This window comes from Solanum pennellii, chromosome 8 (assembly GCF_001406875.1).
Source record: "Solanum pennellii chromosome 8, SPENNV200".
NCBI classification, from domain to species: domain Eukaryota; kingdom Viridiplantae; phylum Streptophyta; class Magnoliopsida; order Solanales; family Solanaceae; genus Solanum; species Solanum pennellii.
The window spans coordinates 68,162,974-68,189,092 of NC_028644.1; the positions used below are offsets into that span (position 1 = coordinate 68,162,974).

Here is a 26,119-nt window from a genome sequence, read left to right on the forward strand (position 1 = left end):
TTTATTTTTAGTTATTATTTGAGTTATTTATTTTTATTTATATTACTTTGGCACTAACTCTTTTACTAAGTGTCTTTACAGGTACCCGGAGGTGCTTCTCCTTGAAATTATTCGAAAAAGTTCGAATTATATTTCATTCATTATTTTGTGGATATTGACGTTAGGCAAACCTTAGGCCGATTATTATTTTATTTTGTTGTGTATATTACATGTTTATTATATCTGTACATTATTTTATATTCTTCCTCAATTTGAAAAAAAATGAATTCAGTCGGGAACCACAATTGTGGATTCCGAAGGGTGCCTAACCCCTTCCCTTCGGAATAATTTAAACCCCTTACCTAGAATCGAATTGGTTTCGTAGATTGATAATTGGTTTCCTATTTTTCCTAAAAATTAGGTGGCGACTCTTTTAAAACTCGTTTATTTTTAAAACTTTGTTAAAATTGAATCAATTAATTATTTTTCGAGTTGCCGCGACGTTTCGCCCTATTTCGAAAGAGTAGGGATGTAAACAAATATAACTGTTTATTACATGTAAAACACAACTTTATTTTTTAATACTGTCCAAAAATCCTACAAGGTATTATTGAAATTAATAATGCAGCCTCATTTGATTATTTATAATATTTTATTGTATGACCTATTTGGACGTCGCCATTTAAGCAGTAGTCAGACTATGAGATTGTCAAGCCAAATTTCTGAGAAAATATACTTGAAATTGATTTTGAGTCGAATTGTGTCTAACTATATAATAACTTAAAATGATGATTTCAAAATTAATTAAAGATTTTTAGTGACAATTAATTAATGATATTATCTTAATTATCGCTAAAAGTATATTTTTAGTGATATTTAACATTTTTTGTAAATTTTCATAAAGTCTATAATGACATTGGATCCAGTGACAATTAACTAGTGTCGGTAAAAGTTTATCACTTTTCGTTAATATATATATTTATTGCCGTTAAAAATTGTTTTTATTATTTATGTGTATACGCTTAATTAATTATTTTCAGTCACGGACGTAATTTGGGACATAATTCAAGTTATGAATAGTTATATTAGTTAGAAAGTTATTATTGCTAGTGGTTAATATGATTAATAAAAGCATATAAAGTAGCTAGAGTACGACGATTTACTTGGACTTTTTAGAAACCTATTAACAAGAACGTGTGTCTAGCTAGATCAACACTTTTAATCTGTACATAGTATATAATAAGATGTTATGAACTTATGATACACATTTTTAGTTATTGTTTTTCATCGGTGCTTAATATATCTATTAGAGGTCGATTAATTTAAATTCGTAGCAGAAAATTTTATTTAAGTAGGTAATTGTGTCTATGATCTTTAATTAATTCTCTACCAAAAGGATTATATTATTCTGTTTCTTTAATCCATCCTAGGAGCTCCCATTTTTTTCTCCTTTGATGATTCGAACCCACAACCTCAAGGCTGGAGGTGAAGGATACTTATCATCCGAGCAGCGTCTCATGGGTCATCCATCTTAGCTAGTAATACTGATCTCACGCAAGTATACTTAACCTTGGAGTTCTGATTAGATTTGATGTATTACTGCTTTTATGATCGCTTTCAAAGTTATTCTATATGAATTTGTATATGATACTATACATATATAAATAATTTTATGGAATGATAATGATCGGCTAGTCGTAGTCGCATATCAATTATGCTCAATATAGGATATTCGTTGAATTGGATCTTTTGAGAAGCTTTTGAACCTAGCGAAAAGAACTCTAAGCTTTTACTGCAAGTCTATTAATTAAGAATTAAGAAATACTTATCGCTCCATCACAATCACTCAGTAGAGTGACGTTCATGACACACATGTTCATTCCCCAAAAAACACAAAGACCAATTAACTCAAACTATTTCTTTTGAAATTCTGCCCACCCATACCCCACCCCCACCCGCACGAGAACACTTTTTTGTTTTATTCTCATATTTATTTATTTATTTTTGTCTAATTTGTTGTCTTAAATTTCTTCTACGTACCATAAAATTCTAAGACAAGACAAAAAAGAATAGTTCTCTTGTTTTCTTTTGGATTTTTCTGTTCAAAATTTTGCTACTGGCAGTATATTAGGCAAAATTAGATGTACCAAAAATAATATTTAAATATATTAGGCAAAAGTGGGCAAGTTATTTTATTTATATTAGACAAAAGATTGGCACCTAATGAAATTTCATTTAAATGGATGATTAAGTAATAGAATTCTAATTAGTACATGTTAATTAACTTTGAAAGACGTCCAAGTTAACCGAATAATTTAGATTTGTCTTTGTATGATCAAATTGCCTTTCTCTTAATTATGGTACTAAACCTAATTATTAAGTCGGCCAATTTCTTTTAGAATTTATTTTATAGCTATATTCGAGCAATGTCATGAGATTGATGGACGAAGTTTTAAATTTATGATGAAGAATTCTACACGACGAAAATTTGAATTAAATGGAATAGTGGGCAGAGGTGGATGCAAAGATCCAAAGTCGAGAACGAAATAATGTAAGATTATATGTTATGGTCCCTGAGTAATTGTTTGAGGTGTAAAAAATAATAATCGAGTGATAATAATTATGATATTATATATATAATATATAGTCATAAAAACTGATTTATTTATCTCTATAGAGTAACTGGTATTTCCAATATTCAAAGGATGTATTAATTCACAAACTGAAACGGCAGGCATAAATTGTCCCTGCCTCCCTTAATAGTCAAAAATTATATTTAATTAATTATCACTATTAAATAACCGTCCCTATATTTTTTTAAATTTTTTTTTCTCAAAGTCCACACACACTGTATGTTTTTATAAAATAAATTAAACTCAAACATGATACTAACCATCATCATTTTTCTTATTTTTCTCGAAATTTTTGACTCTATATTTTGATGCATGCAGGCCAAATAGTGACATAATTTTAAATTGGTCGGTTATATAAACGACACTTTATATTGTAAAAACATTTAAAATCTTTGTAACTTTTTTGGTGGTTATATTTGAAAAAAAAAAAAACTTAGTCAACCAAAATATTTTTGTTCCTCTAAGCCGACCTTATTAGAAAGAGATAAAAATAATATTTTTTTTTTATATAATTTCTCCCACTTATAAAAAGCCAACCAACGCCTACACATATTGAACCCCTCAAAAACCCTTTTAAGTCACCAAATTTAAGAAAAACACACGTACTAGATTTTGTTGCTAGTGTTATTAATTTCTACGCATTTTGATATTTTATCAGATTGAATCTAATTTGTGTCATATTCAAATTAGGATCTTTTTTTTTTGTTAAGTATGTTGAGTCCTTTGATAGATCAAAAGGAAGAAAACAATATTCCAAAGCAAAAAAGCCATCTAACACTTGCAATTTTAGAAGCAAAATGCATTGGAAAAATTGCATTTCCTATGATATTTACAGGCCTAATTCTTTATTCACGTTCAATTATTTCAATGATTTTTCTTGGTCATTTAGGGGAACTTTCTTTAGCTGGTGGTTCACTTGCAATTGGATTTGCAAATATAACCGGTTATTCAATTCTTTCAGGTTTAGCCATGGGAATGGAACCAATTTGTGGACAAGCTTTTGGTGCTAAAAGATTCAACATTTTAGGCCTTACATTACAAAGAACAATTCTTTTGCTACTTTTAACCTCAATTCCAATTTCAATTTTGTGGCTATTTATGCAAAAACTCTTGATTTTATGTGGCCAAAATCATGAAATTGCAAAAATGGCACAAAATTACATCCTTTTTTCACTCCCTGACCTTTTTGCTCAATCACTTTTACACCCCTTGAGGATTTATCTACGTTCACAATCCATCACATTGCCTTTAACATTTTGTGCTATTTTTGCAATCATTCTTCATATCCCAATTAATTATTTCTTAATCAAAATTCTTAATCTTGGGATTAAAGGTGTAGCATTAAGTGGGGTTTGGACAAATTTCAATCTTGTTGGATCATTAATAATTTACATTATATTTTCAAAGATTTACAAGAAAACTTGGTGTGGAATTTCTTTAGAGTGTTTTAAGGGATGGAAATCACTTCTCAATTTAGCAATTCCAAGTTGTATTAGTGTTTGTTTAGAGTGGTGGTGGTATGAAATTATGATATTATTATGTGGGATTTTAATTAATCCTCAATCAACAGTTGCATCAATGGGAATTTTGATCCAAACAACATCTTTAATCTACATTTTCCCATCTTCATTAAGCTTTGGTGTATCAACAAGAGTTGGAAATGAGCTAGGTGCTAATCGTCCAAATCGCGCTAAATTAGCCGCTATTATTGGACTATGTACAAGTTTCGTCCTGGGTATCTCATCCTTATTTTTTGCTATTCTCGTACGTAATATTTGGGCAAAAATATTCACTCAAGATCAAGAAATTATGAAATTAACCTCAATGGTGTTACCTATTATTGGACTTTGTGAACTTGGGAATTGTCCACAAACAACAGGTTGTGGTGTGTTAAGAGGAACAGCTAGGCCAAAATTAGGTGCTAATATTAATTTAGGATGTTTTTATTTAATTGGAATGCCAATTGCAATTTGGTTAAGTTTTTTTATGGGATTTGATTTTAAAGGATTATGGCTTGGATTATTAGGTGCACAAGGTTCATGTGCTGTGACTATGATGTTAATTATTTTGGTTAAGACTAATTGGGAAGATCAAGCAAGAAGAGCAAAAGAACTAATTAATGGTGATTATGATAATCAAGATGAAAAGATAGAGGATTATTTGGATTATCACAAGTTGGAAAATTCAAATGTTTGATTTTATTTTATTTTTTTAATTCAATTCTTGTGGATTATTGAATTTTTTTTTTTTGAAAAAATGTTTTGTACACTAGTAGAGATTAAATTAGTTTTTTTTTCCTTGTAATCAAGCACGTAGAATTTAGAAAGTGATTTTTCCTTTTCTATTTTGTGACATAAATTAATTAGTGAAAGTCGGCATTATTTGTGACAATTAATTTAGATATCAAGAGAATAGAGATTGTGAAAATTTATCGTCATGCTTCGTGTAATGATAAAATCAGGATTTTTAATTAAGAGGGTTTAAAATATAAAAAATAAATAAATAATATATCGAAATCGAAGAGAGTTTCATGTTTAATATAATATTTAATAAATAATTTTAATCGGATATAGCTAATGTAACTTTCTATCAGAAATTCAGATAAAATTCCTTAATCCTTGTTAATTTTGCTTCGATTTAATATTCTTTTTTTATGTCTTTTGAACACGGATATTTGACTTTTAAAGTCAAATATTTTTTAAATGATAATTATAGTATTCGAATCACCTAATATGCAAATTTTTAAAATTGACTTGTACTTTTTTAAATTCTCTCAAATTAACCAACGAAAGCCGGCATTTTTCATTCCTTTGTATCTATCTATAGATTTTGTAAAATTTATTATATTAGCATGCTTTATTTTCTTCTCTCCTTTGAAACACAAATATTTGACTTTTAAAAGTCAATTAATATTTTTCCTTTTTTAAAAAAATATTCAACTTAGATATGTTGAATTGTGCCCCATATCTATCTATTTGAGTTTTTTTAAAATAAAAATAAAATAAAAAATAAAAGTTTATATTTTTCGAATTTTAAAAGTCAATCATCTTGTGTATGTTGGGACAAAGTACTAGTACTAAATTCACTCTTAAATTGAAAATGTATCGAATTTCTAGTACGTACAATAATTAGAGAAAAATCAGTAATTAAAAAAAATTAAAGTATCATATAGTAACTTCACTTCTCTTATAAGTATACGCTAACAAATTTATGAATACAAGACATGTATCTTTAAATTTTCTACAAGTTTTTATTGTTTAGTTGTAATTTTGTGATCTATTTTTATAATTAATCCATAATTCTTATGGTTAAGTTAATGCTTTTTTATTATTTAATATCCATAAAAGAATTATTTAATATTGACAAGACTATTCAATTTTTGCAACCGCCGGCAATACTACTGTGTAACCAAGTCTATAGTATATTATGTATACATTGAATCTTTGAATATAGTTTGGAATTTACTGAGGAGGCTTTATTTGAAGAAAGAAAAAGTATACATATGAACTATTAACTTTTGCGTGTATGCATCAAATCGATAAATATATAATATGTTTTTTATATATAACATTATTATTACATAAAGTTTTAGTTTATTATACAGTGAATTCAAATTAAATATCAAGTAAGTTTTCTTTTTTGTTCATTTTAGTTTTTTGCGTCTTAATTTTTTCTGGTGAATGACTTATTGAGGATGGATATGGTAGTAATGTAGATGTAGATTCATTTAAATTCGTGATTTTTAATAAAATTTATTTATGTAGAACTAACTGAATTATTGAAAATACTCTAAAGTATGAATAACCTAAAACTCAAACATGGTCACTAGTATTGTGGTTAGAATCTAATTCTGAATTTGTAAAATTAATATTTTAATTTGAATTTGCCTCAAAACCTATAGAAAAAAAGAATTAATGCATTAGAGTAGTAGAAAATTGGGTTATAGGAAAAAAATTATGAACGTTATAGTCTACGTACTCTCAATTCTTCAAATTTTGTTGCTCTACCATTGATTTATTAGTTCATTTTTTCGTCTAAATTACATTTCACAAGTTCAGTATCAGACATCAAGTAATAAAAAAAATCTGATAATTTCGATTTTCATTTAAACTGGACGAAATATACTAAAGTGGGGTGGGGGGTACTGTTTGACAAAAAAAAGATAAGTTATTTGGAAAATACAAACATGAAAAAGAATATAAGTACAAAAGAATTAATGTAGTATTAATCAGCCACGACTATTCTCCGTTCTGTAACTTAATTGACATTTGCAAACTTAATTAATAAATTGACTAGTATTAAATTTGTACTATCCATTCTATTATTAATTAAATTTTTTTTTAATTTGGTGTTTGATATCTATATTAAAGTTCGATTAATTTGAATTCACGTCAAGTAGGATAACATTTGAAGAGAAAAAAAATTATACCCAAGACTCGAACCTGAGTTAGACCTCTAATTAAGGGAGAAACAACCCCACTCTGCACTCCACCACATGCTTTGATGGTGCATTATTGAGTTAATTAGTTTTTAAAAAAATCTTTATTAATATCAGTAACTTGTTTATAATAATTTGTTAATATAAAGTAGTCCTTTAATGGGATAATTACAAAATACATGACATGCAACATGGATAGGTAATGGCAAACATGTTACAAGATGCATAATTTTTTTTAAAAAAAAATATATTTTGATTGAGAAATATGCCAATTTGCATAATTATTATTGTGAAGATAATGTTGTTGTATTATCGAAATATTGTTTAAGCATAAATTGATGTACTGTTTCCGTACAATTAATTGCATTAATGAATTTCTTTAACCATAATATATAATTCATCACCTCTAGACATTTTTTTTAATCTATGCATTATGGATAATCTATTTTGTTATTTGTGTGGACCTAGCTAGGAGCATGTTTATCCTAATCATGATATTATTGTTAATGACTTACTATTATATAATAACAATGTAAATAATTTCTTCACTATCGATGCATATTTAACCGATTAGGTTACCAAAGTATAGTAAAATATTACATTTTGTTAAAAGTTAATTCAAACTTATTCATAACACGAAATGTTAATTTTTTTTACTTTATTGTTAAGAATTAACTTAATTTGTTTCGAAAAATATTGTTTGTATATCAACGGTATAGAGCACCTCTATCTCTAATTAATAAAATTTATTGTCATATTTGTCAACATAGAAGCACCTATTGGATAAAATTATAGTGATAAAAGAATTTAAATATGTATCGCATAATTTTTTTCATGCAAGAAGAAAAAAAAGAATAAGAATAAAAAGAAAAACGTTATAATTAAAAATTGAGGAATTTTTATAAATAGCGATCTGCTATGAACATTATTGCAAAACCAGCCCATATAATAGACACTAAGATGTTGTTGGGCCTTGTAGGGGTTTCAGATCCATATATCTACCAATTTTCAATGTTAGAACTTGCATTATTTTACGAGGTATTCTATTTAGATATCGCTATTTAAATTGTATTTATTCTTTTTAATTTTTTATATGTTTACTCACTTTAGAATAATTTAGTAAGAAATAACAAATAATAACAAAAATTGGAACACAAAACACTACGAGAATAACGGAAGGAGAAACAAACAGGGTGCAACATGAAAATCTAGCGATATGTATATCCTCTTATGTAAAGTAATGTTCTTGATAAACTAAAAATATATCATGTCATGTTTCATCACTCTTTTTCATAATATTTCTTGCGCCCGTGAAAATCTAGCGAGAATGCAATTTTTTAAACGTCTTTTTAAGTTTAAAGTTGTAAGATAAGATCTATGTCACGCCTTTAGACTTCTACTAAGTACTCCGTTCGTCATTTGACAATTTATTCACGAATTTTTACGATCTTGTAAAATCAAATAAGCTTTCAAATTAGATCGGTAAGAGAATGAAGAAAGACACTAGAGAATTTCTAAGGAAAGTTTTATATTGCTAGGAAGATTACTTGATGAATTTATAAATGAATATTTCTATTTATACTATTAACTTAGGGGTTAAATATGTAAATAATAATTGTTAAACAAGTTTTACATATTTAATAGTAAGTCCTTCTTCTAGAACTCTCTATATAACTAGAATATTTTATGGACCTTCTATACAATTCTTTATTCTTCCATGAAAACCTCTATAGTTCTCTAGAATCATCCACGAGAACTAATCTTTTTCCTTCGTAAGCCTTTTATGTGGGCAACTTTGTGCCGTGTGGCACTTATTTAGCACTCATGTGACGTGATTGATGACATGTCGGATCGTCACATTTATCACTATATTAATAGTTTTATTTTTCATAAATAAAATTTTAAACATATTAATTAATCAAATTTCATTGAGGGCAGTATGACTTAGCTAGAAAAATTAAAAGAAAATAATTTAGTTAGATTAATTATTAATTTATTATAACTAGAAAATCAGAATTGATCGTGCAATAAGATTAGGCAAAATCTTAATTTTATAATCAGAAAATGTCAAGGTAGGAGGTGTGCATTTCACAACAGTTTCCTCTTTTGTTTGATTAAATAAAAAATCTTATGATTATTAGTTCTAGTCAAAATATAACCCCACTTACCTAAAACAAATCATACTTAACTACTAACAGAGATTTTTTTTTAAAAAAAAAATAAATTTTTTTAATGCAGCATTCTTAAAGATGTTTAAAATTTTGAAACAATATACTTTAAAGAAAATTGTATGGAAATTTCGTAAGCTTATTTTATTAATTATATATATGTGAATAGTCTATGGATTAGAATTTAGAAGCATGCATGAATCTTGGACAATTGTTTCAAGAATATTAACACACTGGTTTATTAGAGACAGAGACAATTATGTGTCCCACATATTAGGTAAGTAAATTATTTACCTTGTTTTTCAAGTAAATAATATATTAAAAAATTAATTAATATTTTTGGTTATGCATATCTCCAAGTCTCTTTGATGGAAGGAAATTATTAATTATAACCGGTACCGTTGTAGAGAATTATCTTTGATCTGATATTGATTTATAACCTTTTTTAGGGTTTTAATTTGCCGATTCTCTGCGGCACCTAATAACTATATATGGCAAAATGTATTAGCGAAATATATACCTCCGTCTATAGTTGTTCAGGAGTCGTAGAAAATCATCTTTGATCTGATAACTGATTTATAACTTGAAAAGATTCTTAGATTTTTCATTTGCCAATTCTCTACGACACTTGATAACTATGGCAAAAGGTATCGCTGATATATTAAAGTAGGTTGATACCTTCAACTATAGTTGTTTGAGAGTCGTAGATAATTGTCTTTGATTCGATACGAATTCGTAACCTGAAAAGAATGATAAAAGTTCTGAAATCTTCTTTGATTGTTCCTCTTTAATAAATCGTAACCTAACATCGTCTCATAACCTTTAAAATGATTAAAATCCTACAATCTTCTTTGATTAAGCCCCTTAATGAATTGAACTCTCTGATAATCTTCTTTTGATATAATCGGTCGTTACATATATTATACAAATGAACAAATTTGATTTAATTTAATCTTGCGGCCCCAAATAATGCCTAGTGTGGCCCAAATATGAGATATGACTTTATAATCTTACAAACATCTATTATGTTTTATTTGCAAATTTCTTATATTTTATTTATCAATCTCTTGTGATAAAAATTGTATACCAAAAAAAAACATTGAAAAGTTTGTACTTCCACCTTGGTCACTAGGGAGAAAATATTCCTAACAAATAAGGAGTACATGTTCTTGGCAATTATAAGGTTTTGGGTAATATGTGCATTTTTTGCTGTAATAATAATTGTAAGATGGACAAAGGAATGTTCTCTTTATTCTATGTGATTTAGGTCCCATCTAGTGTGTGATGTCTCTTCTTCTACTACTAATTATAAGCAGCATATATTCTCTCTTTTTTTTCCCCTTCTTTTATTTTTGAAGAGAATATAATACCTATTAGCTTTGTGGGAAATTCCATGAGTGATGAGCCTCCACTCAACTTTTATGGCCTTTATTTTGGGTTGGTTTTCAATATACTTTATTTAGTTTATCGCTTGGTATTTGATATTCGTATTGAAATTCATCAATCTAAATTCATATCGAAAAGTCTTATATATATAGAGGGTAAAATGTTTTTTAATAAAGAAGATTTTCATACCTAGAATTGATATTCGTATCAGAACACATAGTAAGTCTGATATATATTTGGGGGTAAAACTTTTTTCAACAAAGGTGAATTCATACCTGGACTTCAAATTTTATTATTTCATCCTAATCTTTGTTGGTCATTTGTTTTCTATAGATAAGTTATTGACATATTTTTTATGCGACGACAGATTCAAAATTTGAACCTCATAAATTACTATAATTATCTCAAATTAATATATAATAATAATCAAGTTCATAATTAATATTTATAATTTCAAAAGTTATTTGACCTTTTAGTCTTTAGATTCTATTTGGGACCAATTTTCACTTCACTTATTTCATGTCAATTTTTACTTCATCACTTCTATATCAAGAATGTCAACTTGCAACTAAATACCAAATTTGTCTCTATTTTCATGAGATTTGAAAATATCTAAAGAGATGGGGAATAAACCAAAGAATATGAGTTTCCTCAACTTCAAATGATTGAAAAAAATTATAAAAAAGATTTTTTTATATTTCCTCCGTTCATCTTTACTTGTTCACTTTAGTATTCAGGGATGTCTAATAATATTAGTATAGTTTATAAGATTAACAAATAATTTACTATGATGTGTCTATTGTATATTTATATTAAATACTAGTATTATTTATTTTTCAATGTTTAGTTGACTACTATTTAATAAGAGTATTTTGATAAATTTACTCCTATCATTTACTTGCTTTTTAATTTTTATGTCAACTATTAAGTCAACAGTGAACAACTATTGCTGTACATATGGTTTCTTAATGCTAAAAAGAAATACTTGATAAAAAAAATAAAGCTAAGAATTAATACCATTTTAGTTTATTATTCATGGTTCCTCATTTGTTGGGCAAAGCATTTCAATAATTATATGATTCTAGAACATAATTTCTCATTATTATCACATTGCTTTGTCCTTGATTTTTATTTTATATATTACCTCAACTATTAAATGCCTTTTTGGAATTTTAGGATTTTGATTCCTTTAAACAAAAAAAAGTCATTAGTTAATTTACAATTATAAGTATCCTTTAAAGTCACACCTTTAAACTACTAATATGAATGCTTGATTAACTTTATGATGAAGTGGAGAAAATGAAATTTTTTCATTTGAAAATTCATTTCAATGATCAAAGAGTTGAAATTCACATAAATGGTATTATTAATATTGTTTATGACATATCACCAAAAGATAATAATTATTGCTACTTGAGAAATGGTCTTTTTAGAAAGTAGAATTTGAACTCGTGATATTTTATATATTTAAAATAAATATGTTATTAAGTCGTGCCACATCCCTTCAATTATTCCACAAGGGTGAGGGTGAGGGTGGAGGTGGGGTTCTATCCTAACTAAGCAACTAAAGTTGAAATCTATATTTTGGTCGTAGCTGACACTTGAAATTATAACTGAATCGAGCGAATCCTTGATATAGTATAATATAAGACTGAATACTCACTAATACAAAAGCTTTTGAAAGATGAATATATATGAATACTCAGTCTTACTATATGCCAGACCAATGGTTAACTCGAGGCAATAATAATTTTGAATATCTATTATGTCTAAAGTGTAAATTCAGAGCGTGACAGAAAGTAGCTAGATGGAGGAATTGACCGACTCGTGTAATATTATGTTATTGTAGATATTATTATTTTTCTCAAAATGTGATGATAAATAAATAAAATATATAAATAATTAGTAACAAGGTGGAATCCAACTGATTAAACAATATGAAAATGGTCATTACCATGACCTCCAAAGTCAACCCTATACTTTTTATCATTTTGGTGTGATTAGTTACGCTATAATTATTAAATATTACCAAAAGGTTTATTCTTTCGGTCCAATGTTTAATTTTAATTAATCACCTTTTGCAACCTCACAACCAACATTTTAGATCTTTATGCTTCCTAACTAACTTATAATCATATCTTCATTAAATGGAATCTAATTCAAAAAAAAAAGTTTTCCATATACACCAAAAAGCAAAGTTGTTTGTTGGCAAAATGGTCCCAAATCACATTGAATTTGCAAGACAAAAAGAAAGGAAAGGCATGAATATAACAAGAAATAGTCAATAATTGCAACAGTTAGAAACCCCCCCCCCCCTCCATAATTTAGCACTTTAAATTTACTGATCTGACTGATTTAAATTTATATTGGGTAGATTCATGGTGACCAGAAAACGCACAAATTAAGCCTATATTATTGTATATCACATGCACATATTCTACTTGGAGAATATATAAAAAACTAATGGGATACCACCTAGCTAGCGTGCTCTTCACTTTAATGATATATATCCTAAGATACTTTTAGAAGAAAATTATATATATTCACTACGTCATAAAATCACTATGACAAGCTAAGTAATATATATTTGAGGGATGGACTTATACTATCGATAAAGTCTCTTAATAATTAATAAGACGTCAGTTATTATATAAAATTCAATTCAAGTAAAACCATCACCTTTTCTAATTCACCAGATGCTGGCATTATATATACACATTTATACAACTTGGAATTCAAAGGCTACATAACATATCACCACATTATTTTTTCAACCCCAAAAACATTTGGGGCCAAAAATCTAAATAGGAAAAAGAAATGAAGGCAAATGAATTCACAAAACCAAAATTTATTTCTGTACCCTCTAACTTTATACCCTTTCCACCAAAGCCACTGAAATATATTTTTTTTTTCAAAGCACACACTACTATTCCTTAGGCTTTTTTAATTATTTATTAATCAATTCTTAGAAAGTTTCCCATTTTGTTGTCACTACAACTGACCCTGGGCTTTTCTCATCAGCAAAATTTCCCATCTTACTTTGTTCTTGTTGAGAATAAATTGATTTTGCCATTTGTCCTGTGAATATTCTGTTTTTGTGGTTCATTGACACTTTGGCATTGTCATTTCCAAGTGTTGAATTTCTTATTTTCAACATATCTAGAGTCTCTATGTATTTTTGCACCCTTTTCACCTACAATTTATCAACAAAAAAATAATTAGTCATTTCCCAAAGTAAAACTTAAATGAAATAACATGGACAACGAGAATTCATATAGTCAACAGTTGAGTCATTGATTTCACTAAAAAAGGTCAAAATATAAAAAAATATCTACATTACGTAGTCACCCATGGAGAAGGGTGGCTCCGCTACTACATATAGCCGATCCAAGTTGTTTGCAATTGAGGCGTTGTTGTAGAAAAAGATCAAGGAAGAACTAACAATAACTAGCTAGTTCACATAGCTAACTAAAGAAACATCTTAGTAAACTATACGATAACGAGTTGTTTCGTTGGGAATAAGTTGTTAATCTCAGAATAAATATTATGGAATAAGTATTTCATCGTGTATATGTGATAATTTATTCCTTCACTAAAGTATAAACAGTGGGATAAATAATCTCAGAATTGTCTGATACCTCCAACCAAACATAGCGTAAAATAGTCATGCATTCTATCTTTGTGATTATTATGTTATATCTTATATCTCATATGAAACGTCTCGTAAATCTCAAAAATACTGATCTTTTGGAAACTTCATCCAACATAGAAAATTTTATAATGACAGAAACTATGTTGAATTGATGTATACCTGCATTCTTCTCTGTAATTTAAGATCACCATCAGCAGTAATTCCATCCAACTTAATCAATTGTGTCATTAACATTTCAATCAAACTCAATAACAAAGTCTCTGTTACTTTTTTGCCACCATAAATGTCCATTTCAACATTTGCAACCTACACCATAAAACATGAAAAAAAAAACAATAATCAAATACCTTAACATAAAAAATAAACATAAAAAACTTTTTTTTTTTGTAATTTAGGAAATATAATTCTTGTTACCTGTTTAGCTAGTTTATCAATTTCAAGCCTAATTGATGTGATTTCTTTTGATGCATTTTCCATTTTTGCATTTCTTCTTGATTCAAGATACCTTTTTTCTCTGCTTATTTCATCTTCAATTAGTACAAGCTTTGATCCATCTTTTATACCAGAAACATCAAGAAAATTTCTTGAATCTTTTTCTTTTTCCTTGTAAAATATTTTCTGATCTTCAGTATGTAATCCAGTTGGCCCTGCCAACATTTTCTTCAACTCCCCTGTAAAATTCAAGATTCCTCATTTTATGAACACCCTTTTGAGAAATGAATGGAAAATAGAACTCATAACAAATTATGAATATGCAATTTCATTTCAAGATTCCTCATTTTATGGACACCCTTTTGAGAGATGAATGGAAAAAATGCAAAAAAAATAAATAAATATGAATTATGCAATTTTATTTCAAGATTTCTCATTTTATGACTACCCTTTTGAGAAATGAATGAAAAAAATGCATATCAAAGTATGAATGTGCAATTTCATTTCAAGATTCCTCATTTTATGAACACCCTTTTGATAGATGAATGAAAAAATGAAAGAAAAAAAGTATGAACATGCAATTTCATATCAAGATTTCTCATTTTATGACAACCCTTTTGAGATATGAATTGAAATATTGCATATCAAGGTATATGGATGTGTAATTCATGTCAAAGACTCCTCATTCTACGGACACAGTTAATTTCTCATATGATCACTCAACTAAATTTTTTTCGATAAAGAAAATGATTTTTCGAGGTGAGTGATCGATATGAATATAACAATTGCATAACAAAAAAAATTATCAAAAATTACCAAAAGTTGCTTGTGAGCTAATTTTGACTTCATGATAAGATGAACCATATTTAACTTTGAGTGTAATAATTGGAACAACAATATTTGAACTTTGATTTGAAATATGATCAGAACTTCTCTTTTGTACTAACATTCCTCCTGGCCTCATTTCCCATCCTGATGATGAAAGTCCATTCCCATTTGGCTTTTTAGTTTTCATTCTCAACAACTCTTTACTACTCATAATGAAAAATTCAAAGCCAATTTATCAAGAAATGTCAAAAGTTGAAAAAATAAAAATTAAAAATTTGTTCTTTTAAGTGCTTGTCTGCTAAGCTAAGAACAACCCCATGAATGAAGAAAAGAAAAAAAAAACACAAAAGATTCTGACCCACAATGTCAGAAACACAACAACAATAATATTGTTATGATAGAAATTTATTTATTTTTTTTGTAACTAGTCAAAAATTTTGGTTTTAAATTGCTAATGACTTTAGTAGGCTTTTTATCTTTGGGTTTGTTGAGACTAAAAGGGAAAAAAGAGAAACTTGAAGGACCTTTTAGAAATAATATTATAATTATAGAAACTTTTAAAAATTAAAATGTGGAGGTGATAAGAAGGGATTGTAACAAGAATGAATGGATATTTGGGTGGGTGAGGAGAAGGGAATATATGGATGTTAGGATATAAAAAATTAAAAAATAAAAAAAATCTATTATTAAAAAAATTAAAAAGAAATAAGAAGGAATAATGTCATTTTTGGTACCTCAATAATTTTTAAATTCTGATTTTGCTCCTTATGTTATAGAATTAAACATATTTTAACCTTTAATTAATTAAAATATGTATATTTATCTTTACACGTGTAACAATATGTTATACTTTTATTATATTTAAAATTATATTATCCTCAAATATCGAGTAGTATAATATATATTTAATATAACACACTAATAATAAAATAATGCAGTAGTTAATAATTCTCGTAAATTTGCAAGATTCACAAGTAAAGGGATCATAGTACATTAAATTTGGGGAAAAAAATTTCCGCACTGAGTGTTTACATTAAATCAATACAATTTTTATTATTATGTGATTTAATGAAGTAAAATAAACTATAAATTTAAACATATAATATGCATGTATTGACTTGATATACACACTCGATACAGGTAAATTTTATGTTTGGTTAGGAGGAATATTAAAATTAGAATTTATTAATAATTGAATAAACAAAAAGTGGTATTAACCCAAAATAAGAATTGAAAGACCCCTTTTTTTTTCAAAAAGAATTATGGGTTTGGTGGTGTAACTTTATTTTCTATTGGGCAAAAGAATAGGAAGGTGAATTTGATATATATATTAAAAAAGATTGATATCTTAGTTTCCATATTATAAATATGTTAATTAATTAAGTATAATAATTGGGGTCAAAATGCCAACTGTTATCTTCTAAATTTTAAATTTGTTTTTTTGGAAAGGGACTTGAGAAGAATAGCTTTGGCTTTTATTAGTGATTTATTCTTTGCGTGTTTAAATTTTTTGTTATCCACATAATTTCTTGTCCATTCATATACACCTAAAATTAATAGAGAGTACTATTTTTGCCATATTTTGTAGGCAATAATTATAATTTAATATTATAGGTAAGTCTCCAACTTGTTATTTCTTATTAGGATAAGTATTCGATATTTTTAAAGATTAATTTTAATAATTGAATAATTTATAAATAAAAGTAGAAACATATCTAATATTAAATTAACAAACTTTGATATGATAAATCTCAATTCGACTCAATAGTTCAATTTTAGTGTTTATGAATTATGAGTTATGACTACCCCTACTTGTGATTGCTTGAGCTATTTATCTTCCTTTGTTTTGAAAAATTGAAAAGGCAAATTTTAATAATAATCTTTCACATAATTATAAAGAATTAATAAAACTTGTTACCAATTAATTATTTAACTAATTTATGTTATTTATCTACATTTTGAAATTATAGCTACATGATTAAGCAAATATTTATCTACATTTTGAAATTAATATGTTTTTGGGACATGAGAGTAAACAATTAAATCATTTAAAAAAGTGTTTATAAACTGGGATAATAACATTTTTGGTCCCATATTAAGAGTAAATTGAATTGTTTTTTATTTAACTAAGCATACTTAATTTTCAATTAATTAAAATATGTTTTTTTCCTTTTATGTAGGGGTATCTTATTTCAAGTATTTTTTTTAAGAAACGGTCAAATATGTTGCAACAATATAAATTTTAACATAACACATATATAATTAAGTGATGGAACAATTGATATGACAAATTTTTGACTATTCATAAGTAAAAGGATTACAAATAAATTTCAATTAGTTTAACAATAGAGGTACATAATCAAATATTATAAGTACTAAATCAACATTTATCCGTAAACAAATAATCAGAAGTACTATAAAGCCTAAATAATTTGTGAACATCTCTCTTTTTTTTTTCCTTTATTTGAAAAAAAAATTAGTAAAATATTGTAGTCTTTTCTAGAAGAAATAAAAATAAATGTTTTTTCACTTCAAGATTAAATATAAATTTGACCCACTTGGTGGATTTGTTGGAAAAGGAAAAAAAGAGTAGACCAATTGTAAGGAATGCAATCCCTTGAAGCAATAGTAAATAGTCAAAAAGAATTTTTATTTTCAAAACACTTTTTCTCCTACAAGCATGCATTAAAGAATGTTCATTTTCATGAAAAAAATCAAAGGAATTATTAATCCTTAGCATAACTAGCAAGTTAGAAGATAAAACTTAATCGGAGGTTTTAGGTTTAAAATTTAGGTATAAAGTTATTTTTATTAAAAATATTTTATTTTTTAATGTGAAAACTTCATTATATGAATTCAGATCTCATCGATTTTAAACAAATATTAAATATCGGATAGAGAATAAAATAGAAAAGAAATAAAAAGTGATGAATCAAAAAGAGGATGATTAGAATGAGTGCAATGCAAAATTAGAAAGATGGTGATGACATATGAAATTAAATATGGACAAAACAACCAATTAGACCTGAATTTTTAATTGAAGTTAATTATAGATGGCATCTTTTTTGGTTCATTGCTCTCTTAGATTCAATTATTCCTTTCTTACTTTTATTCCATAATAATTTTATACCTTTTACTTTTTCAGACAAAATTTCTTGACCTTCATAACAATTTCAAATAAATGATCTTATTATTTAAGTGATGCAAAAATATTGTTTGAAATAAGTTGGTCTTGAAACATCAACAAAGGCAAAAAAAAAAAATGCAAGATGATTTTTCCTTTTATTTATTTAAACATTAATAAGAAGGTTTATTCATTAATATATCAATTAAAAATAGTATAATCTGACTCCAACACCACTATAATAATAACAAAAATAGAGAGTCTCGAATTTCTTTCTTAAATTTTTTTTTTCGTAATAATATATTATTTCCTGAAAATAACATATATCCAAACACGTTTCTTTGTTCATAATTATTATTTTTTAAAATATAATAATAAATTGATGGCATCTATCTAAACTTGGAAAGATTCATATGAACCAAGAAATGTTGAAACAAAATAATTAGGGACCCAAAATTTAACTAATGGGGTATTACTAAACAAGGGGTCCATGCCCCCCTCTATTCACAAAAAGCCAAATGAAAAAAGGAAACAAAAATGGCCAGCTTTCTTGGGTCATTTGAAAAAACTTCATCCAATCAAAGTAAATATAGCATTTTCGTTACATATAGGTTCATCTAAATTTATAATTTTTAATTTTAAATATAAGTATATACGTAAAAATTTACTAAAATCTCAACAAATATTAAACCTAAACCAATAATTCAACGCTGCAATGTATTCAATACTAAAAGTTGAATTCGATAAATTTAAATTCTGAATTTGCCTGCCTAATTGGCTTATTATGCCCTATCTAGAGGGTTTGTTAGAAGTCATTTCAGAAGGGGGCACACATCACTTTGTTTCAAACAAAAAAACATAGCAAGTGAACTACTTAGTCAAGTACCCATCTTCCTAGGTGCCTACATAAATGTCTTGTTTCTTTTAATTTCTAGATGTCATGCAGCCATTGGTTAATTGGTCCAAATAATAATAACATGATTAAAAAACAACCAAATTATGACATGTCATTTGTCAATAATAACTGTATTTTTGTAAGAGCTTAATCAATTAACGTGTGATAATCTACTTGTATAATTGTCACGTTGAGTAACTAGACAAAATATAAAGTGTGTTACTATGTAACATCTTCTCAACAACGGCGACTTTGTATTTTTGTAATTTAAATGTTAATCTACATGTATGTTAGTCATATCATTTTTCTTATATTATTGATGAATGCTTTGAGAAAAGTAATTCACTAGAATAAAATGTGTATCGTGCGATATGTATCTGGTTATCTTGACGATAATTGTATTTTATTTTTATATAAAGAGCATGACGATTCTAATTCTGAATTCGACTATGTGTATTTCCATAGAATGTACTGAGAAAAATAATTTGGCAGAATAAAGAATGTTAATTAATATGTGTGGCATTTGATGTCATTCTTGCTAACAATTGATTGGACAAATCCCTTAACGTAAGAATTTATATGTGTGTGTTATTACCAACATGTCACAATTTCGTACAATTAAATGTTTTGTTCAAAATTAACATCACAACTAATGCATAGAAAGCCAAGAACTCTTATCAAACAAGACATGAGACCATATTTATTCTCTAAGGCGGTTCTACTTTGTGTTTTATCCATTCGCTATTTAAGGCCCCATAGAGACGGTTCTACTTCACATTATTAACTAACGATTTTGGATATTCTTTCCTTTTTATCGTAATATGTTCGTCTAAAGGATCGACCTTGTCATCAAAAGTTGGATCACTCTGTGAGTCTTAGTCCAAAAAAAGAAATTAGAGTCGGTTGTATGAATCATCACTGCTTCATTTAAGCTCATTTCATATCATTCATCATGAATTGACAAGTTTTACGCCAGGTGTCAATCTGTTGCAACCCTCCTTTTCCTGAACTTGAAATCAATAATGTGAGCTAGCTCACTCATAAGCGGCCTTAAAAAGAATCCACTAGTGATTAATTCGGATTTTGTATGGGGTAGACCCACAAAGGAGAGTAGAGTGCTACTTAATGAAAGGTTCTCCATTTTCAAGGCTCGAATATTATTATATAAAAGAAAAGCTACAGTATGAATTGGCCTAGTAGGCATAAACATAATGAAGTGGGGGGTCTAAGAGTGACATGAAAATAATTCAATAAGAACAATACATTTTTTTTTTTAAAAAAAATACTGTTTAGGCCTTTTCAAGCCTTATCCTTGAAGAAGCAGTCCATGTTTTCAAAAAGGATTAACAAAGAGAAGTGGGGCTAAAGCCAGTTCATTTTCTCTCTACAGTTTTTTTCAGATAACAAATAGATGAAGAAATAATGCATGATATTTCAGAAACTTGTATAGTTTTTTACTCATACAAAGCTGTTTTAAGGGTGGTCCAAGATAACATGCCTTATTGGCACTTTTCATCACAAAAGAAATGGACACAAAGTCAAGAATCCAGCTGCATTCATACATTATTATAATAACACAACTCAAGCAACTTACTGGAGCTTAAGGTCCTACAATGTTCCATTCATCAATGGTATTGAAAGAGATTGTGTATAATATATGAAACATGTGTTTCTGGAGCAAATTCACAGGAGGCAGCATTTTGAGTATCACAATTTCAGTACTTATTGATAAACAAAAGTATTTGAAGTAACAGGTAGTAGTACAATTGAAGAATAAGATACTACATAATACCTGGTAAGACTACTTAATAAGGAGAAGATTAAAAAAAAAAAGGAGACTATCTCAATGACACTCCCTCGGGGAAGTACTATAACACATGTTTATCTATTACCCTTCTACCCTAATCCTCGATATGTAATTCTTCATATCTAGAGTCACGTCCTCAGTAAAAGTTAAAGATGTTTCATGTCTTATCTAATCACCTCCCCCAAGTTCTTCGCTACCTCTACCTCTATTTCTCCTAAAACCTGCTATAACCAAACTGCAGAATACTGTCCAACAGGTAAATTCACACTAACCATACCAATAAGCTTTAACTTGTGTTTACCAGAGAACATTTGTTATAGGTTACAGTGGATCAGTTCATCATATCCAGTCACCTACCTAAGAGGTGTGACATTTTGAAGGGAACATCACAAGAAAAAGAGGTACCATAGCATCCTTTTCTGTCAATTTCCCACTGCTTCAACCCCACACCCTCATGTTGCAAGAAAGGGAAACAAGGGCAAAGAGTGTGTTGCTTTTTTTTCTTTTTCTTTTGGGATAAATAGTAGCATTCTTGTTTCTTGTGAAGCCTTTTCAGAAAAGACAAACAACCAACCCACAAAAACTGGCTATAAACATTGAATGCAAGAACAGAACTTGATTAGATAGTAGCATAAACAATCATTTATCAATTCTTGTGGCCAAGATTTATCCCAATAATTATGCAGTTGGCTACATGACTTTCAGTGGCCAGTTAAGGAGTAAAAATTCTACTTCTCCTATTCTTCTCAAAACTAAGTGCTATCTAGCCATTGAAACAGAATAAATAGAATTTAAGCAACTCAAGAAACTGACTTGGATTTACTCTGCTTTCCTAGCTTTAGACGTCGCAGGTCTTGGAGGCTTAATCACTTTACTAAGCAGGATGAGAAGAATTGGTATAATTGTTCCAATATAGTATACACTTCCATAAGCAGTAAGAGTTTCATGCAGACTTAATACCTGTAACGCATGAAAGAAACAATGATCAGCGTCTGTCGAAGACAATTGGCTTTAGAGTAAATTATCATTCCAACAAATATGTGACTAACCATGAATCCAACAGCGGAGTAGTTTAGAACCAGCAGTGTGTATGCAAAATTCATTGCTACCAGTTTCTTCTCAAACATAGTACCTTTTGTAGCTTGCTGCCATCTGTAAATGACTGCTCATACAGAAAACAAGATTAGGAAAACAAAATCAAAGTTAAATGTGTCTGATCGAGTAGGTATGCCAGTTAAATACCTCTTGATCCAGCAATCATCAAAGCGGACTGAACAAAGAATATGATGTACCCAGGATATAATCCCTGTAATGTAACAGAGATAAGTACACCATTAGTTACCCAGTCAGACAAACTAATGGACGATAAGCAGAGGGTGCGATGAAAAGGAAAAAATACATCAGATGGATTAAACACGAGAACTCAAAATGTCAATCAATTAGCATGGTGTTTAAGAAAAAGCATTCTGAGGTAGCAGGTACTGATGGATTAAAAGAGGTGCGTAATCTGGCCAAGACACCACCACTATCAAAGATATAAAAATAGATAAGTTTTCCGCAGCTAACTTTCTTGAATTACTGAGTTTGGAACTGAGAAACTAGCTCTGAGAAGCATAAAAGTAGGTTAGCTCTTTATTCTTAAATTGGACAACCAGCATGTTTGCTTACTATTGTGGAGTTTAAGAAGTTAAAGAAGTGTCATTGCTTAGAAAGACAAGAACATATGTGCATAATCTGGTCAAGATCAATAGGGTTTATGAAGATTAAATGAATGGAAGCAAATTAAAAAATGCAAAAGGCATGCATCTTATCTCATAAACATCAAAAATGGCCTTTTCAAAGGGCAAAATAACTATTTCCGGACACCAAAAAAGGGCAGACAAATACTTAATTAGAGAAAAGTGCAAGACTGTCCACTTACATGCCAAACGGCACTGACAGTTTGGGTAGCCAGCAACTGGAAGAAACCAGGCTTCCTTCCCTTCTGTACAAGCCTTTCATACACATCTGCAGAAGAAAAATGTAAATCGAACAAAATCTGTTGTATTCACATTGATGTGAATATTGAAGCAAACTAGTACTTATGTTGATGCTGAATAACCTATTATACTACCAACAGTTCAGAACTAATATCTCAAGATAAACTGTTAGTGAAAAAACTTACAAGATAATAAAATTCAAGATTACAATTGAAAATAAAATGAAGAAATTAATCTCTTCAGGCTGAGGCGCGGATATCTCGCTCTCTTTAAGGAGATTCAAGCCCACTGCAGCAAATGTTTTCACCGGTCCAGCAGTAGTCCTCTTTGACTTGTCCCCTCCAGGATACAACAGCCTTCACAAAGTATAACTCAACAACTCTGAACAAGAGTTGAGTCCAAAGCTCCACAAAAAAGAACACCTCCCTTCAACTAATAAGAACTCTCTTTTAGACTAACTCTTTCACTCTTTGTTTTCTCTTGTGTTTTGTGTATCTCTAAAACCAAATGAAGACTACCACTATTTATACTACAAGAAGTCTTCCTAGCAATGAATAGGAAGATAATGGAAGTAGTAAATAGTGAAGATAATGACCTTAGGAGTTTCATAGGTTGCAAAGGGAGTTACATAGGTTACATAAGTTACAATGGGAGTTACATATGTTACATAGGTTACAAAGGGAGTTACATATGTTACATAGGTTACAAAGGGAGTAATGGAGGAATTAAGAATGAAATACATTGATGGATAACCAATGCTAATGGATGATGTAGAAGTCATCCATTCCAATGTTCATTCTTATAACTCCAAAATAAAGCAATTTAATATGTTAAATATTAATATTAAAATGCTAATAACCTAACAATCCCCCACTCATTTTAATATTTAGATAAGAGAGTATATCAGTTGAAGGAAGACTACTATGCATAATGAAGGTGTGCTCTGCATTGAACCTCCACTTAGTGAAACAGTAACTTTTACTCCAGAGTCGTAGTGGTCTCAGACTTGAACTATGACTGCTTAAGGGAAATAAAATATCACTGCTCACACATAATAATCAAGGTGTTGACATGAGCTTTAACAGCCAGCACGTTATGGCCATGTGCTATCCCGGTTTCATGAGTGCATTTGAGAATAAGCCCCATTCTCATAGGAAGCGACCTACTTCCACACATCACATAGGTGAAATCTGTCGAGAGTGCTCCTGTAAGATTAACACTCCACCCATACGGGCTACAGATATTCATTAAGAGTTTTATCAACTCAACCTTCACAAACTACAGGAAATAATGCACTCACATCATAGGGAGGGAAAAAAAAATGTGCATTTTTCACAACAAGTCATTATATGATTAGTTTTTCCCTTTGAACCTGGTTATAGGATCTCTAGTCCCCAGGTTGGGTTTCCTCATATATGACTCAAGGATTTGTAGGCTTCAATCCCATCCCCCTCGATGTGCTCCAGACCTTTTCTCTTGTTAAGGCCTTCGTAAGAGGATCTGCAAGATTATCACAAGATTTGACATAATCAACATTAATGGTACCATTTGTCAAATACGATCTTACATTACTGTGTTTCCTCCTTATAGGTCTGGATTTACCGTTGTAATAACGGTTTTGAACTCTACCAATTGCAGCGGTGCTATCACAATGAATTAAAATAGGAGGAATTGGTTTTTCAAAATAAGGAATTTGAAACAATAAATCTCTTAACCAATTCGCTTCCTCACTAGCTGAAGCTAAAGCAATTAGTTCAGCCTCCATGGTAGAGTTAGCAATTATAGTTTGCTTTTTTGATCTCCAACAAACAGCACCACCACCTAAAGTAAAGACATAACCAGTGGTAGAACAGGAATCACCTGACAAAGTGTTCCAATCCGCATCACAAAAGCCTTCAAGTACAGCAGGATATTTTTTATAGAACAAACCACAATTTTTCGTTCCAATTAAATATCTCATAACTCTTGTTATAGCATGCCAATGTTCATTACCTGGCTTGCTTGTAAACCTGCCAAGTACTCCTACTGCATATGCAATATCAGGCCTAGTGCAATCAGTCACATATCTCAAACTTCCGATTATACTAGCATATTCCTTTTGATTTATTACATCATTTTCACTTTCAACAGGAAATAAGTGAACACTTGAATCAAAAGGAGTAGCAACATGCTTGCAATCATGAAAGTTATATTTTTTCAAAATTTTCTCAACATAATGTGACTGGTCAAGGAAAATCCCCTCACATGTTCTTGTTATTTTTATTCCAAGAATAAAATTTGCCTCACCAAGATCTTTCATATCAAAATGGCTTCTAAGAACATTTTTAGCTTCATCAATAACATTCATGTTAGAGCCAAAGATCAACAAATCATCAACATATAGGCAAATGATCACATGTGAATTATTCCAAGACTTATGATATATGCACTTATCACACTCATTTGTTTTAAAATCATTTTCAATCATGCAGGAATCAAACTTTTCATGCCATTGCTTTGGTGCCTGTTTCAAGCCATATAGGGATTTAGTAAGTTTACATACTTTGCTTTCTTGGCCTGCTTCAACAAAACACTCGGGTTGGTCCATATAAATTTCTTCATTTAGGTCTCCATTTAGAAAAGCAGTTTTTACATCCATTTGATGAATTTGCAAATCAAAAATTGCAGCCATAGCAACTAAAAGTCTAATGGATGTAATTCTTGTTACCGGAGAAAAAGTATCAAAAAATTCTAGACCTTCTAGTTGTTTAAAACCTTTTGCAACTAGCCTAGCTTTGTATTTATCAATAGATCCATCC

General features: G+C 28.9%; 3 protein-coding genes across 3 annotated transcripts in view; 1 reads left to right on the plus strand and 2 right to left on the minus strand.

The window, feature by feature from the left end:
- Window positions 1-3,188: 3,188 nt before the first annotated feature.
- Window positions 3,189-4,942, plus strand: LOC107028195 (protein DETOXIFICATION 49-like). The gene has a single exon (XM_015229240.2). The coding sequence runs from the start codon at window positions 3,324-3,326 to the stop codon at window positions 4,806-4,808; it is 1,485 nt and encodes a 494-aa protein (XP_015084726.1). The 5' UTR covers window positions 3,189-3,323; the 3' UTR covers window positions 4,809-4,942.
- Window positions 4,943-13,247: 8,305 nt separating this feature from the next.
- On the minus strand, window positions 13,248-15,960 carry LOC107026785 (BAG family molecular chaperone regulator 3-like). Its single transcript, XM_015227868.2, has 4 exons — window positions 15,505-15,960; window positions 14,671-14,927; window positions 14,416-14,562; window positions 13,248-13,797 (listed from the first exon to the last, which is right to left on the minus strand). The coding sequence occupies exons 1-4, from the start codon at window positions 15,725-15,727 to the stop codon at window positions 13,570-13,572; spliced, it is 855 nt and encodes a 284-aa protein (XP_015083354.1). The 5' UTR covers window positions 15,728-15,960; the 3' UTR covers window positions 13,248-13,569.
- Window positions 15,961-21,934: 5,974 nt separating this feature from the next.
- The window catches only part of LOC107026684 (lysophospholipid acyltransferase 1-like), a 10,838-nt gene continuing 6,653 nt past the window's right edge, over window positions 21,935-26,119 (minus strand). The window contains exons 5-8 of the mRNA XM_015227750.2: window positions 23,264-23,349; window positions 22,585-22,648; window positions 22,392-22,504; window positions 21,935-22,302 (exon numbers count right to left, since the gene is read on the minus strand). Coding sequence (XP_015083236.1) covers window positions 22,162-22,302; window positions 22,392-22,504; window positions 22,585-22,648; window positions 23,264-23,349 — 404 coding nt within the window. The 3' untranslated portion in view covers window positions 21,935-22,161. The remainder of the gene's footprint in view (window positions 22,303-22,391; window positions 22,505-22,584; window positions 22,649-23,263; window positions 23,350-26,119) is intronic.